The 25,773-nt window shown below is 46.5% G+C and overlaps 1 protein-coding gene across 3 annotated transcripts in view; it reads right to left on the bottom strand.

Moving 5' to 3' along the window:
• Positions 1-13,513: 13,513 nt before the first annotated feature.
• CDC6 (cell division cycle 6) overlaps positions 13,514-25,773 on the bottom strand; it is a 15,202-nt gene continuing 2,942 nt past the window's right edge. For 2 of the 3 annotated variants that reach the window (XM_006155934.3, XM_006155933.3), the window contains exons 3-12: positions 25,140-25,418; positions 24,810-25,009; positions 24,387-24,562; positions 22,875-22,981; positions 21,557-21,696; positions 20,951-21,051; positions 19,735-19,799; positions 15,151-15,353; positions 14,658-14,798; positions 13,514-14,145 (exon numbers count right to left, since the gene is read on the bottom strand). In XM_006155934.3, the coding sequence (XP_006155996.1) occupies positions 14,056-14,145; positions 14,658-14,798; positions 15,151-15,353; positions 19,735-19,799; positions 20,951-21,051; positions 21,557-21,696; positions 22,875-22,981; positions 24,387-24,562; positions 24,810-25,009; positions 25,140-25,418 (1,502 nt within the window). In that variant the 3' untranslated portion in view covers positions 13,514-14,055. The remainder of the gene's footprint in view (positions 14,146-14,657; positions 14,799-15,150; positions 15,354-19,734; positions 19,800-20,950; positions 21,052-21,556; positions 21,697-22,874; positions 22,982-24,386; positions 24,563-24,809; positions 25,010-25,139; positions 25,419-25,773) is intronic. The other variant, XM_027774764.1, reaches the window with a different exon arrangement.

Raw genomic sequence — 25,773 nt, 5'->3', positions numbered from 1 at the left:
CCCCTGCCCCCACAGCCCCTCACCCCCCCCACACACACACACATGTACTCATACACTTCTGCCAGCCCTGCTTCTGCCAGCAGCTGCTAGAGTTGTTGAGCTGAGAGGGAGGGAAATCAGAAGGGTGGGGTGCAGGGATTGAGTTACCAGAGCTGATGGGGTGGGCTGTCACCCAATCCCTTCCTGAGCTAGTCCTCCCCCCCATCTCCTTCACCCACCTGCCTCCCTCCCCCACTCTGGCTGGCAGCCTACTGCCCTTTAAGCCCCTCCACCCAAGCTAGAACATAAATGTTTAAGAGTATTTGTCATGCTAAGACCAGCCCAGAATATGAGAGAAATAGAGAGAAAATGAGAGTGATAGAGACAGAGACAGGAAAATTCCTGTGCTACAACCACTAGGTGTGTCTGTCTATGTGTGTGCTGAGCCAGGAGGGGCCTGAGTGACTCTACAAGTCCCAGGAGACTTGGTGGGGCCCACCCAAGGGAAGTCCATAGCCTGAACAGCCTCAATCCATTTACACTATTGATTTCTCACACACTGTCGCAAGGCCTGATGCAGGGCAGGGGCTGGGGTGGTGGTAGAACACCATAAATCAGTACCTTAGAGACAGAAGCTGGGGGGGAGGGGAGGAGCCCCTGTGCCACAGTTTGTGAGCCACTGAGACCTGCTCGGTGGGGAGGGGGTAGGCAGCAGTGGGACAAGAGATGTGGAGCAGCAGGCAGCAGGGTGGGGGAGGAAGGCTGGGTCAAGGCCTATCTGGGACACCTTCTTCCAGCAGGTTCTGAAGCTAATTTGAAGAAAAAAGGTGTGGTGTAGAGGTTAAGGCAGCTGGATCCCACATGGCCAACTGCATGGTTTGAGTCCCAGACTCCATAGCTTAAAAGACATGCCAGGCGTGTGTGTGTGTGTGTGTGTGTGTGTGTGTGTGTGCCCAACATCCTAAGAGGAGAATGGAGGAGAAGGGATTATAGTGTGGCCATGTCTCTGTGGATGTCTCTCTCTCTCTCTCTGGCAAGTGCATGTACCCTATAGCAAAAACTCAAGAAAAAAAAAAAAATCAAGAAGAAGAAGAGGGTGAGGGACAGCTGCACCACATTCGACTATACAGGAAGGGGCCCCAGACAACTCCAGGGGGCGCCATTCACACCATGGTCTGTGGACTGGCTTCCTCTGCAGTTATACAGCAGAGTGGCCTTGAGGGAGACGCTGAGGCAGAAGACAGAATGCAGGCTGAATTTGGGGGGACCACAATTCACTAAATTTTCTCTCCATGGACCCCCAACTCTCCAGTCCCTGCCCCAGGCCTCAGACTTCTGACTAGTGATCAATCTCCTGTGATAATCCTATGATAATCTCCCCACTCCTCAGACTTGTTCCCTTCTCTTGACGGGGGATGGCAAACAACCACTGTGACCTACAGAAACTGGGCATGGCAGGAAGGGGCTCTCAGTGGGCTCTGGAAAGTCTGGAGACCTGCATCCTTGTCTTTCATCTGTCCCTAACTCATCTGGACTGTGGACAAATCCCTGGCCCGCTCTAGGTCTCTAAAATGAGGGAATTAGACCAGATGTCCTTCCTCCAAGGCGTCTCCGGTCCTACGGCTCACCAGTCTGGAACTTGTCCAGTACCTCAATTCACGCCAGTGGCCGCAGGCCACCCAAACAAACCCCAACCCCGACCTCCTTCCAGTCTGGATGCAGACTCTCTCCACCCGGTAGAGACATATAAACAAACCAAGCTGGGGTTTACCAGAGACACTGCATAAACAAGCAGAGAGCAAAACAGGACAGGTGTGCCCAGCCTAAGGTCCTCCTTGCTACCAGGGTGGGGAAACTCAAGGTGTAGTGACCCACTATGACCAAGAAAACCAGTGCAAAGGGCCGAGCACAACCAGACTGGTTACGTGTCCTAGGGCAAATCGTGTCCCCTCTCTGGACCTCAGTTTCTGCCTCTGTGAGGGGAAGGGCCCCTAAAGTTCCTTCCAGTTCTGAGTCTAGTTGGACAAAGAGAACCCTGAGGGGTCCCAGGACTCCCCTGCTGTGCCCTGCCCTGCCCGACCCATCCACCTGTTCAGGTACCCCCAGTGGTGAGATCGATCGTGCCTCTGCCCAGCATCTCTCCTTTCTGTCTGCTGCTCCTCCAGCCCTTCCTCACTCCCCCACTGCCTGCTTACCCTCACCTTGGCCAGCCCCTCTGCCTACCCCGTGCTTTTCTGCACGTCCCTCCTGCCAGGGGACAGACCAACTAAAAATAGGCCCTGCAGCCTTTCTCGCCCACAACTGCCCAAAGAGCAGGAAATAAGGGGGGCAGGGAGGCCCAGGCCCTGCCGTCCCCCACCAACTCCCAGCTCAGAACCCTGTCCAGCACTCCAGCTTAGGGCTAGTGCCAACTTGGCCACCTTGGGGGCATCCCACACCCTGTCCCTGGGGAAGGCCTGCCCACAAGTGCCTATAGTCACAAAGCTGCCCCTACCCTGCAGGAGGAGGAGAAAAGAGGCAAGCGGTCTAGAGGGAAACCTTCCCAATTTCTGATGAATCAGTGCCAACCACATTGTGGGCACCAAGAGGGCAGGGCCTGGCTCCACTGACTGGTCTTTTGAGGGCAGAGGGGATTGGCATGGGGAAGTTTGTGCCAATTTCCTACCTCCTGGCTCAGCTGGAGGAAAGGCAAAATAGTGCCCCAGCCTCAAATACACCAATCCCCTGCCCCCCAAAATGTGTGGGTACAAAGGGGTTTCAACAGCCACCCCCAGACACCTTGGGAAAAAACTGAAAAGGGTAGTAGGAGATCTTGGCTGCCCACATGCAAAGATAGATGCCTGGAGGCGAGAACAGGTCATGCCTGCCAGGCTGGGCCCATGCTGCCTCCAGCTGAGTCAGAGGCCAGGAGGGAGAAGCCAGCCTGTGCTACTGTACCCCCACCCCTATCCCACCTAGGATTCCTGATACCTCCCAGCCCTGGGGGAAGGCCCTCCCCTCCCGCACAGGAGGAAGGAAACCAGCTTAGCGACTCTCAGGAGGCCTGCAAGGGAGCACTGCACCAGGAGGCAGGCGGGAAACCCAGGAGTCCTGGCACCCAGCCCAGAGGGAGTGAGAGAAATATCTCGGAAGGGAGGAAAAAGCCCAGATCAAGGCCGGCACATGGCGCTTCCAGCAGCCCCCAGATGTGACCCAGAAGGGGGTACTGGCCAAAGGGACTGAATACAAGGAGAAAAAAAAGTGGGGCTGTGGGAATGGGGGCATGGGGTTGGGTGGGGGTCCCCAGCTCTCACCTGCTGTCCTCTCTTCCTTGTCAGTCAGAGACACTGACATTAAATATCAACCAGGTCTTCAGGTCCTCGCTGAGTCCGAGTACCCCCACCCCAATCTCCAGACCCTAGACCAAATCCTCTTGAGCTTCCTCTGGCACCCCTTCCCTGGAGCCACGCCAAGTGAGAACCAGCAGCCCAAGGTGGTGCTCAGGAGGCCCAGGCAGTGCCAGGGGCAGCCCTCATACCATCCTCCCACTGGCTTCCCTCCCGCCTGCTCTTAGCCGCCACACATATCTCAGCTGTCCAATCCGATTAGGGCTCTTGCCCAGTGAGCCGGACAAGGAGGCCACTGGGCAGGGAAGAGACAGAGACAAGGACGCCGAGCAGGCATGGCAAAAGGAAGGGAGAGACAGGGCTCAGGGGAAAAGGTGTGGAGGTCCAGAGGAAGCAAAGCCTAGTGGACGGATGTGCACTCTCTGACCTCAGGCGCTGGCAACAGCTACGACCTGCACTAGGATTTTGCAGTACCTGGGGCAATAGCCCTGCCTGGGTCCATTGCCTGTTCGGACAAGGACAGGAGAAGGAAACTAAAGGCAGAGAAGCTGACCTAGATTTAAAAAGAGGACCCCATCCTAGAATCCTACGGGCACTACTACCATTTTGCATTGGGCTCTACGATACGTTAGCTGATGGGGTCTTTATGGCCGTGTCTGTCAGGCAAGCAGGGCTTGCTACTGATAGCCATTTTTCTAAGTCAAGAAACCAAGGCTTAGGGAGGGGGGGAGACCTGGATAAATGCATGTAGTTAAGTGACCAAGTGACTGGGCTGACTCTCAAACCCAGGCTTCTGATACCCGGGCTGTGGCTCACGTTTCAGAATCTCGACGTCGTTTCTCAGATCAAGAGTAGAACGAAGCCTGAAGCCACTCCACTACGCACCCTTCCATCCCATACCAACAGTTAGGGGACTTGGGGAGCCATGGAGTAATGCGGAACACACGGCACATGTACACAGAATTACCAGATGGGTACATGCCACCCATCTCACCACTCACTAAGAGCCAGAGGGATTCCCTCAAAGCGTGACTAGCTTGTTTTCTCACCCCCTCTCCAGTCTACTAGGAAGATACAGACACATACAGTTACTCAGACAAGTCACCCACCCTTCCTGTAAACCCACCAGACTAGAATGAGATGCCCTAGATCTGCAGAGAGCAGGGCCTATCAGCCCACCACCAGAGTTAAAAATAAGAAACTGTAAATAGTAGGTACCACCCAGGCCTCTCCCAGAGAGCCTACAGGAGGCCAGACGCTTGGGGACCTCCCAGCTCTAGGGTAACACCAGGAGCCTATGGCTTTGAAAGCCAAGAAGCCCAGGGAGCTGGCACGGCTGGGCAACCTCCCCAATCTGGTCCACACCCCCTTCCCCAGCCATCTGGACTGAGCCTGTTCTGGCCAGGGCCACACTCTGGGATCCCTCTCCTTGAATGCACCTAGTTTCTTCTATTCAAAACTTAAGAGATCTTACAACCACATGACCTACAAACACACACACACACACACACACACACACACACACACACAGGGCGGGGGGGCTGCACTAGGTGCTGAGGTGCTGGCAGGAATGGGGGCTCTGAGCTGAAAGAACTTTCCCTTGAAGACAAGGGCACCATGATGCTTACTATCACTACCCCCCAGAAAAACCCCTGGCCACCCAAGTGTGAGATGATGAACCTGGAAGGGGACGTTAGTTCTCTACAAGGTGAGCAGCACAGGGGCAAAGTACTGAGTTCTTTGGGCTGGGAAGCAGAGAGGAAGGAGAGAAATCCTTCAGGGAGGCTCAGGGCTCTCTTGAGCTCTACACGGTCTTTCTCTACCCCATTACTTGCCAATTATCCCGGCTAGGTGAGGTGGGGGGAGGGGTATTAGGCAATACAGCAAAGGAGGGTGCAAGGGCGTGGGGCCTGGGCAGACCTCCCCCCACTTCCCACTCTTTAGAGAAGGAGGGACGCCTGAGGGGTATGTGCAGGAAAGGCGCTGGGGGGTTCAGGGGCTCTGAGCTTCCAGATACCCCACTGTTCCCAGGCTCCCACCTCCCAGGACGACAGTGAGCGATGGGGGAGGAGGGATGGGGAAAGCCTGAACTGGCGAAGAGGGAAACGGCAAGATCCAAGATCGGAAGCACAGGTGCCGGGGCGAAAGGCAGCTACGGGAGGATTGGGAAGGGGTGTGCGTGATCCTACCTGCTCAGGTGTGTGCTGGCAGGGGGGCGATGGGGTTCCCAGGAGAACCGGGGAAGCCCTCTCAGCTCAATTCAGGATTCCCCCCTGCTTCTGGATTAGGCTGCTGCAAGAGGCACAGGCTCCCGTTGGGTCCTAAAGCCCACTCGTCACAGCAAGCTCTCCCCGCCCTCGTCTACCAGCCCTGACAGGGTCAGCGGGTGCAGAACGCTGAGAACTGGTGGGGGAGAAATGATCCGCTGGAGGAAAGATGGGGGTCTGAGTCATGGGCTCAGGACACGGACAGTTCTAGTCTCAAACACACAGCATATGGGTGGCTTGAGGATGGACAGGAAAAAAGACATTTCCCTAAACATGCACTGAGCAGATGGATCTGGGCCTTGGTGCTGGAGATGGGGTGGACATCTCTGCCCCTGCTATTCCTACTGAGCCATTTAGCTACAGAGAATTTGGGGAAGGATTTGCACTTGTCCTCATCCTCACATAAGGTATCACAGACTCTTCAGCCTTCCCCACTATTCCTCAGGGCCTAGGAGGCTATCCCAGGGGGGAGGAATCTGATTTTCAGAAAGTAAAACAGGCAGGATGACTCATGCAGTTGGAAACTGGTAGTTTTATATCCTTAGACTGAGGTGAGCTATCTGGGAGTGTGTGGGGTATGCAAATATGCAGGTGAGGTAAGAATGCCATCAGGTGGGACTGGAGAAGGGGAGAGAAACATAAATGAAAAGGACTCTGGGGGGACATACATCCATTACAGTAATGGATCAGAGTCATGACCGGAGGAAGAGCAGGATGCAAAACCGAGAGGTCCACTAGTGCCTCTAATCAGCCCTCCGTTAGGGTCCTGAATCTTTATTACCAGAATGGAACAAGGTGAAGAGAATATCCTCCCAAGTACCATCTCGGATGTAGGCGGCAAAGGGACCTCTTACATAAGTCAACTTCAAGGTCAGCAACTCAGTTTCCTAGAGCCATCTGGAGCTGGAGGGAGCATTCAGGGTTGGTGGGCCACAGTGATCGAGCGGTCTGAAGTGTAGGGTTGGGGACATTATGCAAGGAGAGTCACACACATCTCCAGCAAGAGCAGGGAAAATGCCATGGGGTGAAGGGCCAGGGGAAGTCAGGGAGGGAGAGCACGGGCCTCTTGGTAGAAGAGAGGGCAACAGCTATGCCTCCACCTCTTTTTGTCTTGCAGGAAGAACCAGGAAAAGGAGCTAAGGAGTAAGGATGGAGTGCCCCAGGGTGGAGTCTGCGGGGTGAGCTCAGGTCAAGCCTTTCACCCTAATGTGCCTCAGTTCTCTCCCAGCTGTTAACCAGGGCTCTGGGTTCTTCCCAGGCAGTTAATGAGTGTTTACAAAAGGGCTTGGAGATCCTCAGATCTCAGCTGGGCCACCACTACAGTTATAAAGCTCAGTAAGGGTTGAGTGTTATTTGGGGAGGGGAGGAGTAGGGCAAGAGGGAAACAGACTACTCTTACAAACTAAGGCTAAAACCAAGCTCAGAGAGAAGCACAAGGCTAGCTGCCACAGGATATCCTTGTGCCAGGGATGGAGGTCACCCCCCCCCCCCCTAAACCCCCCCCAAGGGTGGGCCCCCGCTAGATGTAGGGTGTGGGGTATGCAAATATGCAGGTGAGGTAAGAATGCCATCAGGTGGGACTGGAGAAGGGGAGAGAAACATAAATGAAAAGGACTCTGGGGGGACATACATCCATTACAGTAATGGATCAGAGTCATGACCGGAGGAAGAGCAGGATGCAAAACCGAGAGGTCCACTAGTGCCTCTAATCAGCCCTCCGTTAGGGTCCTGAATCTTTATTACCAGAATGGAACAAGGTGAAGAGAATATCCTCCCAAGTACCATCTCGGATGTAGGCGGCAAAGGGACCTCTTACATAAGTCAACTTCAAGGTCAGCAACTCAGTTTCCTAGAGCCATCTGGAGCTGGAGGGAGCATTCAGGGTTGGTGGGCCACAGTGATCGAGCGGTCTGAAGTGTAGGGTTGGGGACATTATGCAAGGAGAGTCACACACATCTCCAGCAAGAGCAGGGAAAATGCCATGGGGTGAAGGGCCAGGGGAAGTCAGGGAGGGAGAGCACGGGCCTCTTGGTAGAAGAGAGGGCAACAGCTATGCCTCCACCTCTTTTTGTCTTGCAGGAAGAACCAGGAAAAGGAGCTAAGGAGTAAGGATGGAGTGCCCCAGGGTGGAGTCTGCGGGGTGAGCTCAGGTCAAGCCTTTCACCCTAATGTGCCTCAGTTCTCTCCCAGCTGTTAACCAGGGCTCTGGGTTCTTCCCAGGCAGTTAATGAGTGTTTACAAAAGGGCTTGGAGATCCTCAGATCTCAGCTGGGCCACCACTACAGTTATAAAGCTCAGTAAGGGTTGAGTGTTATTTGGGGAGGGGAGGAGTAGGGCAAGAGGGAAACAGACTACTCTTACAAACTAAGGCTAAAACCAAGCTCAGAGAGAAGCACAAGGCTAGCTGCCACAGGATATCCTTGTGCCAGGGATGGAGGTCACCCCCCCCACCTCTAACCACCACCAAGGGCTGGCCTCCAGCTAACTGTAGGCAGAACCCAGACTAGCAGCTGGTCTTCATTAACTCCAGCTTTTTCACCCCCCACTGTGAACCCACAGCTTCTACAGGCCTAGGCTAGAGGGGGCTGCCCTAGCCCGACCTTGCAGCTGACACTGGGGTGGGGGTTCTGCACCAAAGGCCAAGTTACCAGCTGAAAAGAAAGTCAAAGCGACTCCTTTTTCCCATTGGGAGCAAAAAGAGAGGAAAGACAGGAGTGTGGGGGTGAGAGGGTGGAGGTGGGGGAATTTAGGGCAAACAGCAGGCAGTGAAGTCAGCTGGATTGAGGCCCAGAAACCCCCACACCCTGGGGCCAAGTCTTACTCTAGCTTTGCTTTCAGCTCGTCTTGGCGAGGCCCCAAACTAGGGAAGGCCCTGGCTGCCCCTTTCCGCCTCCCTACCCCCACCCTTATTAAATACACATTTTATCTCTCAGCATCTTCATTATCTTAACTGAAGGAGACAAGCAGTGGATGGCGGCAGCAGAGAGCGTCAGGAGAGGGGGGCGGGTGCGGGGAGCAGGCGCACCCTTGTTATAAAGTGCTGATCTAGCTCTTTCAGGCAGTGTGGGAAACAGAGGAGGGATCAAAGAGAGTGAGGCTGATTCAGAACTCAATTAGAGCTTTTTTAAAAATGGAGTTGGCTCTCTCCTTTTGCCAGTCTTCAGCCTTTGCCCAGACCCCTTGCACCCAATTAGCTTCTACCACCAGTGCTTCTGGGCTGGGGTTGAAAATCAAGGGGAGGCCAGAGGGCAGGCCTCTCCCCATACAGAATGCAACTCTCCTGAGATGGAGACCTGCAGCTTAAGAAACTGTGTACTAAGGGCCAGCAGGTGACACGGTGGTTAAGGGACTGGACTCCCACATGGCTCACCAAGGTTCCAGTTTCAGATCAGGTGGCTTGAAACTCATGACGGGTGCATGGGTGTGTGCGTCTCAAATTCCAGAATGGAGAAGTGATTATGGTGCAACCATTCCCCCAGGGGGTGCCGCTCACTGGCTGTCTCTCTGGCCAGCGCACATGCCCTATGGCAAAAACCTTAAAAAAAAAAAAAAAAAAGATAGAGAATGTGTCTCAGAGGGCACCAGATCTTTTCAAAGAGGAACCTGAGGTCACAACTTATCCCAAAAGTGAAAAGGTGGGACATCAGAGCCAGTTCTTTGGTACGGTGATAATGTGCTGCTCAAGAGAAGCCAGATTCTACATTTCAACTGTGGTCCGAATCCCCAGCCTAGTCAGCTGGGAACTAACCAGGCTCAAGCACCAGTGCCCATGCTTTGGAGGAAGGGCATCATAGCATGACTAAACTCTATGGAGAGGTCTCTTTTTTCCTTTTCTTTTTTGGAGAGTTTTTTGCTATAGGGTGCGTGCACTCACCAGAAAGGCAGAGACAGAAAGCGAGAAATCACTTCCCGGGGGGGGGGATGGCCACGCTGCAGTCCCTTCTCCTCCATTCTCCTCTCAGGATCTTGGGCACGCACACACACAAACTGGTATGAGTTTAAGCCACCGAGTCCGGGACTCAAACCGTGGTCGACTACATGGGGGTCCAGCAACATAGCCATTACGCTAACTGCTGGTCCTGAGGTCTCTTTTTTATGTGTGTATGAACACTATCATGAACAAAGAAAAAAAAAAAAAGTGGGACATCAGGAGGGCCAGCAGATGGCATGAAGTTTGGGGTGCTGGACCCTAAATGGCCAGCTGCAATCCCTTCTCCTCCATTCTCCTCTTGGGATCTTGGGCATGCACGCACACACGCCCAGTGTGAGTAGAAGCCACCGGGTCCGGGACTCGAACCGCAGTCGGCTACAAGGGAGTTCAACGACATAGCGATTACGCTAAATGCTGGTCCCAGCAAGTGCACACATCTTATAACTAAAACTGGAAAGAAAAAAAAGTTAAGATCCTCTGGAATCCCTCGCTCACCAAACGTACAGGTACTGAACAAGCTCTATAAGTACTAGGTAACCTCCAGGCGAGCACCCACTTCCCATTCTGCAGGTACGACTCTCCCCACAGCCAAAGCTTCCCCTGAGCAAAATGGAAGTTGCCTCAAGCAAAATACCACTACATCAGAGGGAGTGATTAGAACGCATCTGTGAGGCCAAAACATGTTCCACTACAGTGCCAAGACACTCTGTAAGATGAAGTACTTCTGTTGCAGAGGCCCACTCCACCTTAGAGCAAAGGCACCAATGTTTATCCCCAGCTTAGAACTGTCCTCAGGCTGCAGAAAAATGCAGTATCTTATTTAAAATGATGGATTCCTATCATGTAAGGTCTAATATATATTCTTTTTTTTTTTTTCACTATAGGGCGCGTGCGCTCGCCAGACAGAGAGAGACATAGAGACAGAAAGCGAGAAATCACCCCCCAGGGGGGATGGTCACACTGCAATCCCTTCTCCTCCATTCTCCTCCCGGGATCTTGGGCACACACGCACACGCGCCTGGCGTGAGTTTTAAGCCACCGGGTCCGGGACACGAACCGCGGTCGACTATGTGGGAGTCCGGCGACATAGCCATTACGCTAACTGCTGGTTCCCTAATATATATTCTTATTTCAACTTTTTTTTGGGGGGAGGCCACACTGCAATCCCTTCTCCATTCTCCTCTAGGGATCTTGGGCATGTACGCCCGACATAAGTTTAAGCCACCTGGTCCGGGACTTGAACTGTGGTAGACTACATGGGAGTCCGTGACATAGCCATTACGCTAACTCTGGTCTCTTCATTTCAACTTTTGAAAATAATTATTTAATTTTATTTATTATTATTATTTTAAAATTTGCTACAGGGCAAGAGTGCTCACCAGAGGAAAAGAAAGCAAGATGCCTGGTCTGGGACTTGAATTGTGGTCAGCCATGTGGGAATCCAGTGCCCAAACCATCATGCCACCTGCTGGCTCCCTAATATGTATTTTTTTTTGGAGATTTTTTTTTTTTTTTTTTTTGCTATAGGGCACGTGTGCTTGCCAGAGACAGAGACAGGAAGCAAGAAATCACTCCCCAGGGGGGAGATGGCCATGCCGCAATCCCTTTTCCTCTACTCTCCTCTTGGGATCTTGGGCACGCACGCACACACACCCGGCATGAGTTTAAGCCACCGGGACACGGAACGAACCGCAGTTGACTACATGGGAGTCCAGCGACATAGCAATTACAGTAACTGCTGGTCCCTGTAGTATGTATTTTTAAAATATGACTTGTGTCCTATTTTATTCCTTTTCCAATTCTTATTGTTATATCTTAAAAGAGCACTTAATAGTAAGTAGAGTGAGACCAGCAGATGGCAGGCATAATGGTTACATTGCTGGACTCCCATGTAGTTGACCACAGTTCGAGTCCCAGACCTGGTGGCTTAAAACTCATGCTGGGTGCGTGTATACCCAAAATCCTGAGAGGTGAATGGAGAAGGAATTGTGGTGTGGCCATTCCCCCTGGGGGGGGGGTGATTTCTCACTTTCTGTCTCTCTGGCAAGCACACATGCTCCATAGCAAAAATCTCTCAAATAAATAAAGGTAGAAAGCAATGGGTGGGGGGTGGAGGATGAATAGGGCTCTGCCAACTTTTTTGATCTCTGGGGAGTTTGGACCTCACACATTCTCGCAGTTTGCTAGCCACAGACAAGTCTTAGTTGGGCCAGAAATGTCAGTGGCAGCTCTGGGGTTGAAACTCACACCAACTTTACTGAGTCTATGTTCTTTCCATAGCAATACCCAACAACCTAGCTTAATCTGGTTCTCAGGAAAAAAAAAAAAAAGAGAGAGATAAACCAAGGTACATACACATACCCCACCTCCTTCAAAAGGAAGAATATAGGTCAGCAGCTCTGTTTGACTCTAAGTGAAGCAGTCCACAATCCTGGCAAAAACTAGGAACCACAGCCCATTCCATCCCACTGAAAATCCTGCCACCTTCCTGTAGCATTCTGCTTCAGTGAGAAAAGCCAGCAAGGAAAGGACTGTCTTCCTTTCTGCCCCGGCTGTCTGAATTACACTTAAGACTTTACTGACAAACATATATCAGCTTTTGCTCCCACAAGGGCAGCGGAAGCCAAGCAGGGACTCTAAGTCTGCTTCACGCATCATTGACAGAACCAACCCTGTTCCAATTGCTAAAGTCTTAAGAGCAGCAATGACCTAGAAATTGACAGTGGGGGGAGAACTGAAGGAAAGGAAACTAACAAACCAGTACACAGAAAACCCTATTTTCAAGTACCAGGGGAAAGAGAGAGTAAGGAGGTAGAGGGGAAAGAAATTTGGCCCCTTTGAATCTGCAAATGTGATCTTGGCTGGAAGCCAAGGAGGATACATAGCAGCCCCACTGCGAGTCAAGCCATGTTCCTGACTCAAGCCCTACAGTTAAGAGGAAGGCGCCAAGCCTCAAACACAACGAGGTGGGGAGGCCGCTCCTTTTTGGGCAGGATCCTACTGTGGACACGGAACAGACAGCAGCTGCCCACAGTGTGGAAACAAACTGTAAAGCAGTCACGTCTCTTAAGGCTGCAGCATCCAATAAAATGTAATTTAAATCAAGACTCGCATCTGTTCTCAATCCCATTCAGTCTCTGCTTTCCATCAGCTTTCGGACAATCTTTGCAATTATGCTAGTTAACCCTTACAGCCCCAGACACATTCCAACTGTGCCCCCACCTGCAAATTACCCTCAGAGGGAAGAAATGCTCTGCTAAAGGAGTGTGAGTGAGAACATTCTGACTCCTGCCTACAGGCTATCCTCTCCTATACACTACCAGGGGGTAGTGTTCATTTCAGAGGGTTCTGCTTGCCTTTCTTCTATCCCACACCACCTGCTGTAGTTCAGATCACATTACAAGGATAGAGTGGGCAGAATGAATGAAACAGTGGCCAACAGATCATTTATACATATATCAAGTTCCCAAACTCAAGGCCATGTCAGAAAGGCAGGGGGGAGCTGAAGAGCTCCGGGAGTAGACTCATCACTCGCTCTAAGACCATCCACAACACACCTGGTTTGCATTTTAAGCATATGCCTGAATTACCAAAGTATAGCACTCTTCTAAGCAGGTCACATTTAAGTACTTTCTCTTCCTTCCCTCAAAACTACCCCAGCCCCAAGTCTGCACTTTCAAAGCAGTCAGTGTTATAATGGTGCCCTCTGGTGGCCCTGTTACAAATTGCCATCTAATGCCTCTGGAACCCAAACCCAGGAAAGAGGAGTCTTGAGTATCCATATGCATTAATTTATCTAATAAGACTTGAAAACTATGTGTACATGAAAATCTGAACCCAAACTAAAACATCTTGAAGCAAGTGGTTTCATCTGACGGCAGCTAAGACCATAGGACAGTTTGGGAAGGAATTTTCATATTACCTTCTGAAAGCCTAAGTTCTCTTGAAGTGCGATTGCTTAAAAAGACAAAATAATGCAAATTGAAAATAAATATATTCACAATCTGTTGAGTTACATTCTCCTTACCACCCCCACAACCTTAGGAATGCCCAAGGAACTCAAGGAGTCTTTAAAATGTCACAATGTGGTAGGATCTGCAACACGAACACAATACACTCCAAAAGGAAAGACATTTTTCAACAAATGTGTCCACCAAATCTCCATGTGGACTTGCTTATTCTTCTGGATCATTCTTTTTCATTCTTCTTAATCTAGCCTCATAGTTCTTAACAAAATACAATGAAGAAGCCAACAGGTATACACACATTTCGCAACACAAATCTGTACACTTGCAAGCATGTTGGTTAGACATACAAGTGGTAGAGGTAGTGAACATAATTAAAAAGAATATACTTGATCATTTTTATGGGTAAAATCGACAAGACCCAAAGACATGATTCTGTGGTAATATTCATAACTATGAATAAAATTCATTGGTTTGAAGGAAAGGTCTTATTTGTTTTCAGACCTCAATGCACCAAGTATTAAAATGAAGACTCCATAACTCTATTTGCCAGCTGAATACTTTTAGGTGAGATGTCAGAGAAGACTTTAAGGCAACCCAGTAGCTAAGATATTCCCAATCAAAGCTTTGTCTTTCAGAGCATGCTCTACTTCCTTCTCTTCAACCTTCAAAGACACCTAGAAAAAAAAAGAACAGGATTCTTCACAGTTGAGAACTCACAAAAGCAAAGTTATTGCACAAACTTATTTATTTATTTTTTTTAGTTTATTTATTTCTTCCATGAGAGAGGGAGGGAGAAAGAGAGGCACTGACAAAAGGGTCCTCCTGCCATGACCTATCCCTCGACTTGGCCAGCCCCATGTACCTGGCATGTTCAAGGAGGTCTCAAGACTTGACCCGAGAACCCATCATGTTACTGCTGCACCATCATCTGGAACCCATTACACAAACTTGAACCATAAACTTTTTCCCATAAGGAATAAGCAAGCGAAACATTGCTTTTTCTATAGCCTGAACACTATATCTCATTCATATACTACTCTAAGTCCTTACACACCTGAACTCTATCTAATAAAAACTAAATAGTTTACCTAACTGTGGTCATTTTTCAATCTTTACTTTAGCAAAGGATAAGCTCTCTGAAACAGGGTAATAAAGGGCATTATCATAAAGAAGCAATTAGCTGTACCTTTGTGAAGCGGGTTTCCTTGTTTTTCTTTAATCCTAGAACACCCCTGGCTTCCAAGAGCTCTGAAAGTGACAAACACTCTGATTGGTCCACAGCTGCCACCTGCTGTTTTCGACAGACGTTACTATAGGCTTCATATAACTGGGAGGAAAACAAGGGAGAACAAATGTTGCTTAAAAGTCACATCTTTTGTAATCTCATAATCTTCCACGAATAGTTCCAAAACCTTTACTGTAAAGTAGGAAAAGGGCTTTATCTCTTTCATAGGGAGAGGCAGAAATGAAGGGAAGAATGAGTAACAGATTGTTAACTCTAGATCACAACCCTAAGGAAATAACATGCCTTCTGTACAGTACCAGCATTTATTCTTACTGCTGCAATCCATTTTTAATTCACATCAGCAGGAGCATGATAGGCCTTTCAGAAAATATCTGCCATGCAAAGCAGATTTACGTCTCTACTTTAACTCTATCTGCTGAGATTCCCAACTTACCTTTCCCAGAGTAACCTCTTTGATTTTCAACTGCCTGGTCAAAAGCAGCAAAGAACAGACCAAAATCTTCTGCTGAAGAGGGAAGGAATCTTGTGTTCCCCCTTGGCTACAAATCATCCTGTTACCATCAATTTCCGAAATAACTTGGGATATGTGAGTAAGACCAACTCGCTTGGGAACCAGAGACTCAGAGAGTGATTTACCTATAAAGTAAATAAATTAAGCTTAGTATTTATTTATTTATTTATTTATTTATTTATTTATGAAAAGAGACAAGGTCAAGTCAGCCAAGTCTGTAGTAAGAAAGCCAGATCCCGCATGGTTGACCCCACAGATCCAGTGGCTTAAGAAACACACTGGGGGTGGCGGGGGGGAACCAACAGTTAGTATAATAGCTATGTCGCTGGACTTCCATGTAGTCAACCGCAGTTTGAGTCCCAGACCCAGTGGCTTAAACTCATGCCAGGCACGTGTGCGTGCATGCCCAAGATCCCAAGAGGAGAATGGAGGAGAAGGGAATGCAGCGTAGCCATCCCCCCGGGAGGTGATTTCTTGCTTTCTGTCTGTCTCTGTCTTTCTGGTAAGCGCATGCGCCCTATAGCAAAAACCTCTCAAACAAACAAACAAACATACACACTGGGTCCGTATGTGCCCAAAATCCCAAAAGGAGGGAGAACTGGAGAAGGAACTGTGGCATGACCATCCCTCCCAGGGGCGGGTGGGTGGAGGGATGCTTTCTCCCTCTTCTTCTCTCTGTTGAGAGCACACACCCTCTGGTAAAATTAAAAAAAAATAAAATAAAAAAGAGAGACAGAGAGACAAGGTCTTGCTATGTTGCCCAAGCTGGACTCAGACTCCCTAGCAGCTAGGATTATAGGTGCATACCTCTGTGTACATAACTAGATTTTTAAGATATTTTGTGTATGTGTGTGTTGAGACAGGTACTAAGTTTTAGCTAAAGGAAATCCAGGTGCAGTCATGTAGTTGCAAAGCAGAAGTTCCAACTCTCTAACTAGAAGCCAGTGGGTGAGAGAGAATGCTATCCTCAGAGAGATGTCAAAATAATGTGGTATGACTTGGAAAGTAAGGTTATCTTTCTCCGGGTAGATTAGTGAGCTATTTTGTCCTGTGGAATGTAATTTAATGTTAAAAAAAAAAAATCCACCTCATGAAAGACTAAGGATCAGACAGAGAATTACTGTATTCTGTTTTGGAAGTTTTTTGTATCTTAAAGGTAAAGAACAGAACCTTTAAGCAGAGATCATGACTGTGTCTGGCAATTAAGGACTAAAAAAAAAAAAAGACCTAATATTTTGAATCAAATGAGCAGCGAAATGTGGACAGTAAAGTCAATCCCATTATCAGTCCTCCAGATGGCCTCCCCAAATGACCTTTAAGGTTTCGTTCACTTGCCCAAGCTGATCTGCAGTAGAGCAACACTTGAGAAAATGTCACTGGATATCCTAGCAGATAGCACCATCTCAAAAGCCAGAGGTTGGGAAACTGCCAACAAGCTGCATAGGACTATGGCCCCATTGTTTGGAGATGCATGAACTACAGGACAGAGGAGGGATTTGCTTTGTAACAACCTTTGCCTGAAGTCACTTCCTGAGACCATTTGCAGTTGCCCCACAACAATTTGCTTCTATTTCATTACCACAAATGGGATGCTGCAGAGGATTAATAGAGAAACCAGAGACTGCAGATCAGGTAACAGAATCTAAAAGTTGAAAGGAATTTTAGAAGTCTATTCTTACTCCCAACCCAGTGACTGAGTACCCTCTAAAACAGTCCCAACATGTGGTCATCTATCAGCTTTTATATCTTCAATGCTTGGGAACTCACGATGTTTCGAAAAAGTCCAGTTAGCTCTATTTAATTAGGAAGTTTCTTCTTACATTTAGTTGAAGTCAGTCTCCCTACAGCTTTCTAAAGCCATTAAAAGTCAATCCCATATATACCAGAAGTCAAAAAGTAGGAATTAGATTAATATTGGGTTGTTGGAAAATCATGCTATAGTTTTTTTGTTTCTATTTTATTTGCATGCATTTATTTATTAATACATACATACGTACATACCAGACAGAGAAAGGGAAAGTGAGAAAGCAAGCCACCAGGTCCGGGACTTGAACTACAGTTGGCCATGTGGGAGTCCAGCACTCTAATCACCACACCACCTGCCAACCCCTATGTCCTATTTTTCTATGCAAAAATCCATCATGACTTTTCTGAGAACTTAATAATTTATGCCAGGAACCCACAACCTCTTCAGCTATTCATGTGCCAGGATGTCACAGCCAAGCCTAAATGTTATTAGAAAGGGAAAATTCTGAAAAGTTGAAGAGGAAACCAGGATCTGAGTCTATGCGTTGGGATAGTTTGCCTACTATAAGCCCAAGCACTAGTTTTGGCTACTTTTTTTTTTTTAAGAGAAATTTTTACCATAGGACGCATGTGCTTGCCAGAGAGACAGAGAGAGACAAAAAGATAGAAAGTGAGAAAGCACGCCCCCCCCCCCCCCCCCCCGGGAGATGGCCACACCAAAATTCCTTCTCCTCCATTCTCCTCTGAGGATAGGATTTTGGGCACGCATGCACACACACACCCGGCATGAGTTTTATAAGTTGCTGGGTCTGGGACTCAAACCAGTTGACTACATGAGAGTCCAGCAATGTAACTATTATGCCATCTGCTGGTCATGGCTACTTCTTTTTTAAAAATAATTATTTTATTTTACTGTAATTTTAAAAAAGTATTTTAAAAAAAGATTTAGTTATTTAATTTTACTTATTCACTCGTTTATTTTAATTTGACCAGAAAGAGAGAAAGTGAGAAAGCAAGCCACCAGGTCCGGGACTCCAACCATGGTTGGCCATGTGGGAGTGTCCAGCACCTCAGCCACCACACTACCTGCTGGTCCTCCCCAAAATTATTTTTATTGAAATTGACCAGAGAGAGACAGAGAGAAAGAGAAGGAAATTGAGAAAGCAAGCTGCCAGGTCTGAGATTTGAACCACAGTCAGCCATGTGGGAGTCCAGGCTACTTCATATATATATTTTTTTATACACACACACACACACACACACACACACACACACACATAAACATATGTGCTTCCTTTCCCTCCTTCCTTTCTTCACCACCTTCTTTCTTTTTAAATTTACTCTAGGGCATGCATGCGTTCTCTAAAGGAAAGAGAAAAGAGAGGAAAAGTGAGCGGGTACTCCCTATGGGGAATTGTCACACTACAAGCCCTTCTCCATTTTTCCTTTAGGGATTTTGGGCATGCATGCAAGTATACCTGGCATGTTTTCAAGCTGCTGGGTCCAGGACTTGAACTATGCAGTCAGCCACATGGGATTCAGCTACCTTAACCACCACGCCACCAGCTGGCCCAATATTTTACACATACTTTAACAATTTGATGAAAAAGAAAGAATGCATTTTATGCAAAACTGTAGTGCTAGAAACAATTTTAGTAAATCCTGCCTATCGCAGGTGTGAAGAGAGAAATAATCAAATGTACTGTTTCTAAAGATTAATACTGGATATTAAACATTGACATGGCCATTTTACATTTGCCAGAGCTAAAAGAACAAGGCTGAGGTAAAGGAAAATTAAGTAATTTATGATAGACAGCAGTTTACCGCAGCAATATGATTTTTGTTCCTCTTCCCTCCTAGACTTGTTTAAAGGCTTGAGATGTCCAAGGCTGAACTCACAGTCCTTTCACTGGACTCTCCCTTGTTAGGCTTTGGTTTCACTCATATTGAGACCTAAAGTGCACTCATCATTAAGCATCCAGAGACAGGCTGATGTGACCTTATTGTCAAGTTTTTTTTTTTTTTTAAAGAGGTCTTTCCCCTAGGACGCATGCACTTGTAGAGAAAGAGACAGAGACAGTGAGATGGAAAGTGAGAAATCCTCCCTGCCCAGAGGAGCTGGCTACACTGCAATCCCTTCTCTTCCCAGGATCTTGGGCATGCACACACATGCACCCAGTGTGATCGTCAAGCCACTGGTTCCAGGACTTGAACTATGATCAGCCATGTGGGAGTCCAGTAACATAACCACTATGCCAACTGCTGGCCCTATTGTCTGTGAGGTTTTTTTAAAGAATTATTTTATTTAACTTTATTTATTTATTTTAATTTTGCCAGAGAGGGACAGAGAGAGAGAGAGAGAGAGAGAAAGTGAGAAAGTGAGAAAGCAAGTCGCCAAGTCCAAGACTTGAACTGCGGTCAGCCATGTGGGAGTCCAACACCCTTAACCACCACACCACCTGCCAGCCCCATCGTCTGCAGTTTTTATTCCTAGAGCATGGGAAGAAAGCTTACTCCATTCCAGCCATTTATGTAACACTCTGAGGAACTCATTTCCAGTAATGCATGGGCTACAATACTGGCAGGCAAGGTTGATAAAGTAGATAGAATTTTCTCTCTCTCTCTCTCTCTCTCTCTCACACACACACACACACACACAAATTGGTAAGTGAGGATTTAACTACATTCTCTCTATTGCTTTCCTCAGAAAAGCTAAGCTTCTAATTATAAAGAAAGACAGGAAAAAGATAAACTACTTACATTCAGACAGTGGTTTGAGGATAGTCTGGCTTTTGACATCTGACTCTACAATTTCAATAGCTCTCCTATAAAAAAAATTTCCAAAATTAATTTAGTCTGAGCCAAACCAAACACCACCCCAAACCACCAAGCTCAGAAGCAGGCACATTAACTAAAAACATGTTTCATAATTTTAAAGTCCCCAAACAAAACTGGGTTATATCTCAGATAAAGGGAACCTTATTGCCTTGAAGTAATTCGTGGACCAAGGATTTGAAAAAACATGGTTTCCTCTTGTTGATGCCAAGTATGGAGGTCATACATTGAGCCAATGATAACATTTTGGATGAGAAAATGTCATGAATAGGAGAGAGGATATACAGTGTGGGTGACTGACCAAGGAGAACTAGCACCGCCCATACGCAGCACATCTAAAAGGAGAGTCCTCAGCTATATGGACATTGGATGAGTGTAGGCTAAACCATACCAGCCTACATGACTATTGCTCATAGCTGTAGTCTTTACTCAAGTAGTTTGCTGACTAGGGAAAACTTTTAAATTCAGGATCATGCAATCTAGCAATAGGAAGAGCTTACTCTCCCACTGCTCTCTCCAAAGTACTTTGCCCACAGGAAGCCATAAGCCAGACCTGGATCTTCTGCATGGAAGTAGGGGGAGGTTGGACCAGCGGGCCAGCACAGCAAGTATCATTTTAATGGACCCAGTGTCCCTACTGGGAGGGAAGAAATTTCATCAGTCAGCACAGAGGCTTTCCCCAGCAGGAGGGACAGGGGGATGGGAAGGGAGAAAGAGGTCTGGAGTACAACTGTGGGGGACCACCAACTGAAGGAAATAAGGGGTGCTCACAAAGAAAGGAAGGGGAAAAAAGTCTAAAGGCAAAGATGGTTCAGGTCCATAAATAAACCTGCTTGAGACCAGCTAATGGAAAAGTAAACTGGAGTCTTTTTTAATACAAATGTAATTAACCAATCTATAATCACCACAGGGAGTGCCAGCAACATCTCATTTATTTCTCCCTCTGTAGGTAATGGACTGATAATGTTTCAGACATTAACACGGTGGAAATCCAGAGCTTCCCACTGAGAAACAAGTCCTCCTTTCTGAGCATAAAAAGTAGCAGAATGGAGCCTCTTAAGCCACATTCACTTGAGTTACATGAGACAATTAACAGCATTTCTCCTTTTTAATAAAAGCAGCCACCAGTGCCATAACTCACCTGCAAACATCTAGGGCTTTGCGAACATCTCCTGAGACAGCAGCGACTTTGCGGGCACAGAACTGAATTGCAGCACTGTCCAGAACCTGATCTCTAGGCACCTTCAGATAAGACACAGAACTATAAGATTCCCCTGTGGCAATTTAGGTTCTAGACATAAATATTTTCACATTTAAGTCCAAATTCGGTCACCCTTTAGGATATAAGAGGTGCCTTTTCTGCTCATAAATAAATGGCATGTTTACATTTTCATGCATGTAAGCTTTTTGTAGAAATGTGATGACGGAGGATCATGAATAGAGAAAAGCAATCAAGAAAATAAAATCTATTCAATCACTTTCAAAAGAGAACACTTTTTCACCTTTTAAAGGCAATTAAGAAAACATTTGAGTAAGTCCTCTAACGCCTACTTTTATTTCAACGTTAAGGCTTCCAATAGAGCCATGTGTAGAATTTCAGATTAAAATGTCCTCACTATGGTTCATAGGAACTCTCTACCCCATTAGTAACGCAATCAAAGCAAAAATATTTTTAAAACTGCTGTTAAGTTCTCCTATTACAGGTTATTCAAGGAACACACAATCATGCACAATGGTAGGCACCTACCTGATTAAGTCGATCCTGTAAGATAGTGGCTATTTGATTTCTGGTATATGGTGGGAAGTTTAATAACTGTGGCTTACACTTTTCTCTAGCTTGAAGTCTAGGCAGAATTCTGTCTGTGAGATCCAGGGTATTAGCGATACCTGAGGAGGAAATAAAAAATACCAATTATCTTTGGCCAAATCATCCCAAAAAGAAAACTAAACCGTCTAAAAGCTAAATTAAATTTCCACTTATAATCCAGCATTCCAATGGTTACCTCCCTCTTGCTACATAGCCCACTCCAGTAGGTATATCAACAGATGTACCTTAGGTGAGATGCACAACAGCTATTATATAAAGTTCTTTTCAAGTTAAGCTTAGAATTGTTCACTGGTAAGAAAAAAACATAGCCTAAAAATCTACTGTTTCTATCTCAGTATTACAAGCTGAATATCCCTTATCCACAATGGATGGCACCAAAAGTATTTTAGATTTAAGACTTGAATATTTACATATATGTCATGAGATATCCTAGGGATGAGATCCAAGTCTAAACATAAAATTCATTTATGTTTCAAACATACCTCACACACATAACCTGAAGGTGATTTTATATAATATTTTTGTATTGTGGTACTTTGACTATAACCCATCACATGAGGTCAGGTGTGGAATTTTCCACTTATGGCATCATGTCAGTGCTCAGAAAATTTGAACCTGTGAGGACTTCAGATTTCAGATTTTTATATTAGGGATGCTCAATGTGTCATTTCTATTCAGATTTAACAAAACCGATTTGCCTTAGGTTAAAATTAATTATTTAACAGTAATTTTCTTGTTTTGCTGAAAGCTGGCTTAAGATAGAAAACAAGCAAAAAGCTGGTTTAAAATAAAATGATAAGGGGGCTGGCAAGTGGCACGGTAGTTAAGGGTATTGAACTCCCACATGGCCAACCATGATTCAAGTCCCCGACCTAGTGGCTTGCTTTCTTGCTTTCTCTTTCCCCCTCTCTCAGTCTGTCCATCTCTGGTCAAATTATAATAAATAAACAAAGTTAAATAAAATAATTGTGTTTAAAAAGTTAAAATGATAGGTCATAAATAAGCTGAATAGAAAAAAACACTTTAAAACCACATGTGACATTAACAATCGAGCACTGGGGCCAGCAGGTAGAATGGTGGTTAAGGTGCTGAACTGCTACATGGCCAACTGCGGTTCAAGTCCCGGATCTGGCAGTTTGCTCGCTCTCTTTCCCCTTCTGTCTCTCTTTGGTCAAATTAAAATAGTAATAAATAGCTCTTTACATAAACAAACAAAAACGATTGATTAAGCACTAACCAATCAACACCAATCGAGAATTGCTTAGCCATGGCCATTCGAATAGTGTGTATAGTACATCCTGCCCTTTGCTGTCCAGCTGATCCATTTCATCCAATACCAGCACACTACATATAAAGAAAAACAATTAGTATCCACAATCACCTTTTAAAAAAAATGTTTATTCATTTATTACTCATATGAGCATGTGCCTGTAATAGAAAGACAAATAAAGTGCCCCTCTACCAGTAGATGGTGTAATGGTTACATTGCTGAACTCCCATGTAGGCGACCGCAGTTCAAGTCCCAGACCCAGTGGCTTAAACTCACACCGGGCGCATGTGCATGCGTGCCCAAGATCCCAAGAGGAGAATGGAGAACGGATTGTGGTGTGGCCATCCCCCTTGGGGGATCATTTCTCGTTTTTGTCTTTCTGTCTCTCTGGCAAGCGCATTATGACTTAGAGCAAAATAACTCCCTAAAAAAAAAAAAAAAAAAAAGAAAAGAAAAAAAGAAAGTACCCCTCTCATAGGTCTCAATTTCCCCACAATCCACCCTCAGCCAGCCCCAGATTATGAACACACGTGTGTCTTGCATACTGAGGGAGGTTCCCAGAAGTAAATCTAGGGTACCTCCCCATGTGGGTTAGTCCCACAGAGCATTGTGCTTTTATGTTTCAAATATACCTCACACACTTAACCTGAAGGCAATTTTATGCAGACTGCTAGGCACAGTCTGGCCCCTAAATTAATTCCTTTTTTTTTTTCTTTTTGTTTTTGCCATAGGGTACATGTTCACCAGAGAGAGACAGAGTGAGATGAAAAATGAGAAATTACACCCCAGGGGGATAGCCATGCCACAATTTGTTCTCCACTCTCCTGGGATTTTGGGCTTGCACGCACATGCACTCGGCATGATTTTCAAACCACTAGATCCAGGGGGATTTGTCGGTCATGTAGGAGTTCAGCACCTTAACCACCACACCATCGGCTGACACCCAAATTCACATTAACCCAATTTGTTTGATGTGGGCTATCTTTAGATCACATTACTAGAGTTGAGACCAGTTTATCTAATTTTTTTTAGTTTTGCTATAGGGCATATGTGTGTGAGAAATCACTCCCTGGAGAGATGACCACACTATAATCTTCTCATTCTCCTTTTGGGATTTTGGGCATATATGTACATGCACCCAGCATATTCCTCAAGCCATTGTTCCAGGACTTGATCTCAGTCGTGTGAGATCCAGCCACCTTTACCAACATGCCACTGGCTGGTCCCTAACTGAGACAAGTTTAAAGATCCTTTTTCTAGTCACTGCTACCCTCCACATCATGAACAAGTAACATTCAAGTGTTTTCAAGCAATTAGTTTAAAAATATTTGTTCCAGTTTAAATTTAGAAGCTGTTTCTCTTTTTTTCCTTTAATTTTGTATAACTACTTCTCATAGAGCAAATGCAAGGAATATTCCTTTTGTGGGCAAAAGACCCTGTAGATTTCCACAGAGCTACATGTAGCAGAGCAATACTTACATCATGGGGCCCTTCTCTGCAGTCATATGTTTTTCCAATTTCCTCATCATGTCCTTCCCAGCTGGCCTGGATACTTCTTCCTGACAAATCTCCTGAGCAATAGTTGGGAATACAGCCTGGGCACTCCTCAAGGACATGCAATTCAACATGATAGTTTTAAAGCCTTTCAGTTCCTTCTAGAAAAAAAATGCAAACATGAGAGCTAATTTCGCCTTGGATAAAGATTTAATGGAACCCGAAATATCTCTGAGGAGCTAACAGCGTACAAGAAAGAAAGCTCTTTCATTTGGAAATATTTAGACAGTGAAACTGAAAATGTCTCGTTTTGAGGAAACCTTCAATTTCCTAAATTTCTATTTTCTTAACCCTTAATAACCAAGTATAATTTTAGCAAGAGCTTCATAATTCACACTCTCAAGGTACCTTGAGGTCTTGCAGAATTCGGCTTAAGCAGGCAGTTTTTCCGGTTCCAGGAGCACCAGAAAGATAAAGACTTCCAGCTTTTTTCCCACAGATGTGCTCCCTTAGGAAATTCCTGATGACATCCATCTCCTTTTCTCTGGCAGGCAGCCGATCTGGGACAGCTGTATTCAGGACCAGCTTTGCTTGCTGGTAGCAAGTGCCTGTGTCAAACATAACAGAACCATTAGACACCACAGAAGGTGACTTAGAAGACCCACTGGGTTTCCTCTGGAGTCATCAGAGTGACTTGTTTATGACGGCTGCACCAGCAGCTGCCTTGTGAGAACAAACCTTCTTGCTTGAAGAGTCTCATACGTGCAGATTCAATCTCCAGTGGATACTTCTCAGAATTTTTTGTGATCTCTTGACCTTTTTGAACAGAGGAAATTATCTTGTTTTGGTGAACTCTGGCTTGTTCTCGTTTGCTAGGAGACTTACTTGTCAGCAAATTGTCAAATACCAATCTGCGTCCCTTAGGTGTACGTGAGCGAGGGGGACCATTCTCTTTCTTGCCTTGCTTTGGTGGAGAACAGGGAGGTAAATGAGGAGTGTTGCATAGGTTGTCATCACCTGAAACATATTAACATCAAAATGAGGTCATTCATAGTTGTGCCTAGTAAAAAGACTTATAAAGACCTCTGCCTCCTCCAGAAAAAGTGAATTTCTTTTTTTTTTAAGGCTTTTTTTTTTTTTTTTTGCCATAGAGTGAGTGCACTCACCAGAGAGAGAGAGAGAGAGAGAGAGAGAATGTGAAAAAACACACCCTCACATGAAGGGGGGTGGCCACACTGCAATCCCTTCTCCTCCATTTCTCCTTTTTCCATTTTCTTTTCAAGATTTGGGCAAGCACACACGCTCATGTGCCCAGTGCGTTTTGCTTTTTTTTTTTTTTACTGTAGGGTGCTTGCGCTCGCCCGCCAGAGAG

The sequence above is a fragment of the Tupaia chinensis genome, unplaced genomic scaffold, assembly GCF_000334495.1.
Source record: "Tupaia chinensis unplaced genomic scaffold, TupChi_1.0 Scaffold000477_1, whole genome shotgun sequence".
Lineage (NCBI taxonomy): Eukaryota > Metazoa > Chordata > Mammalia > Scandentia > Tupaiidae > Tupaia > Tupaia belangeri.
This window is presented reverse-complemented; position numbering and strand designations above follow the sequence as displayed.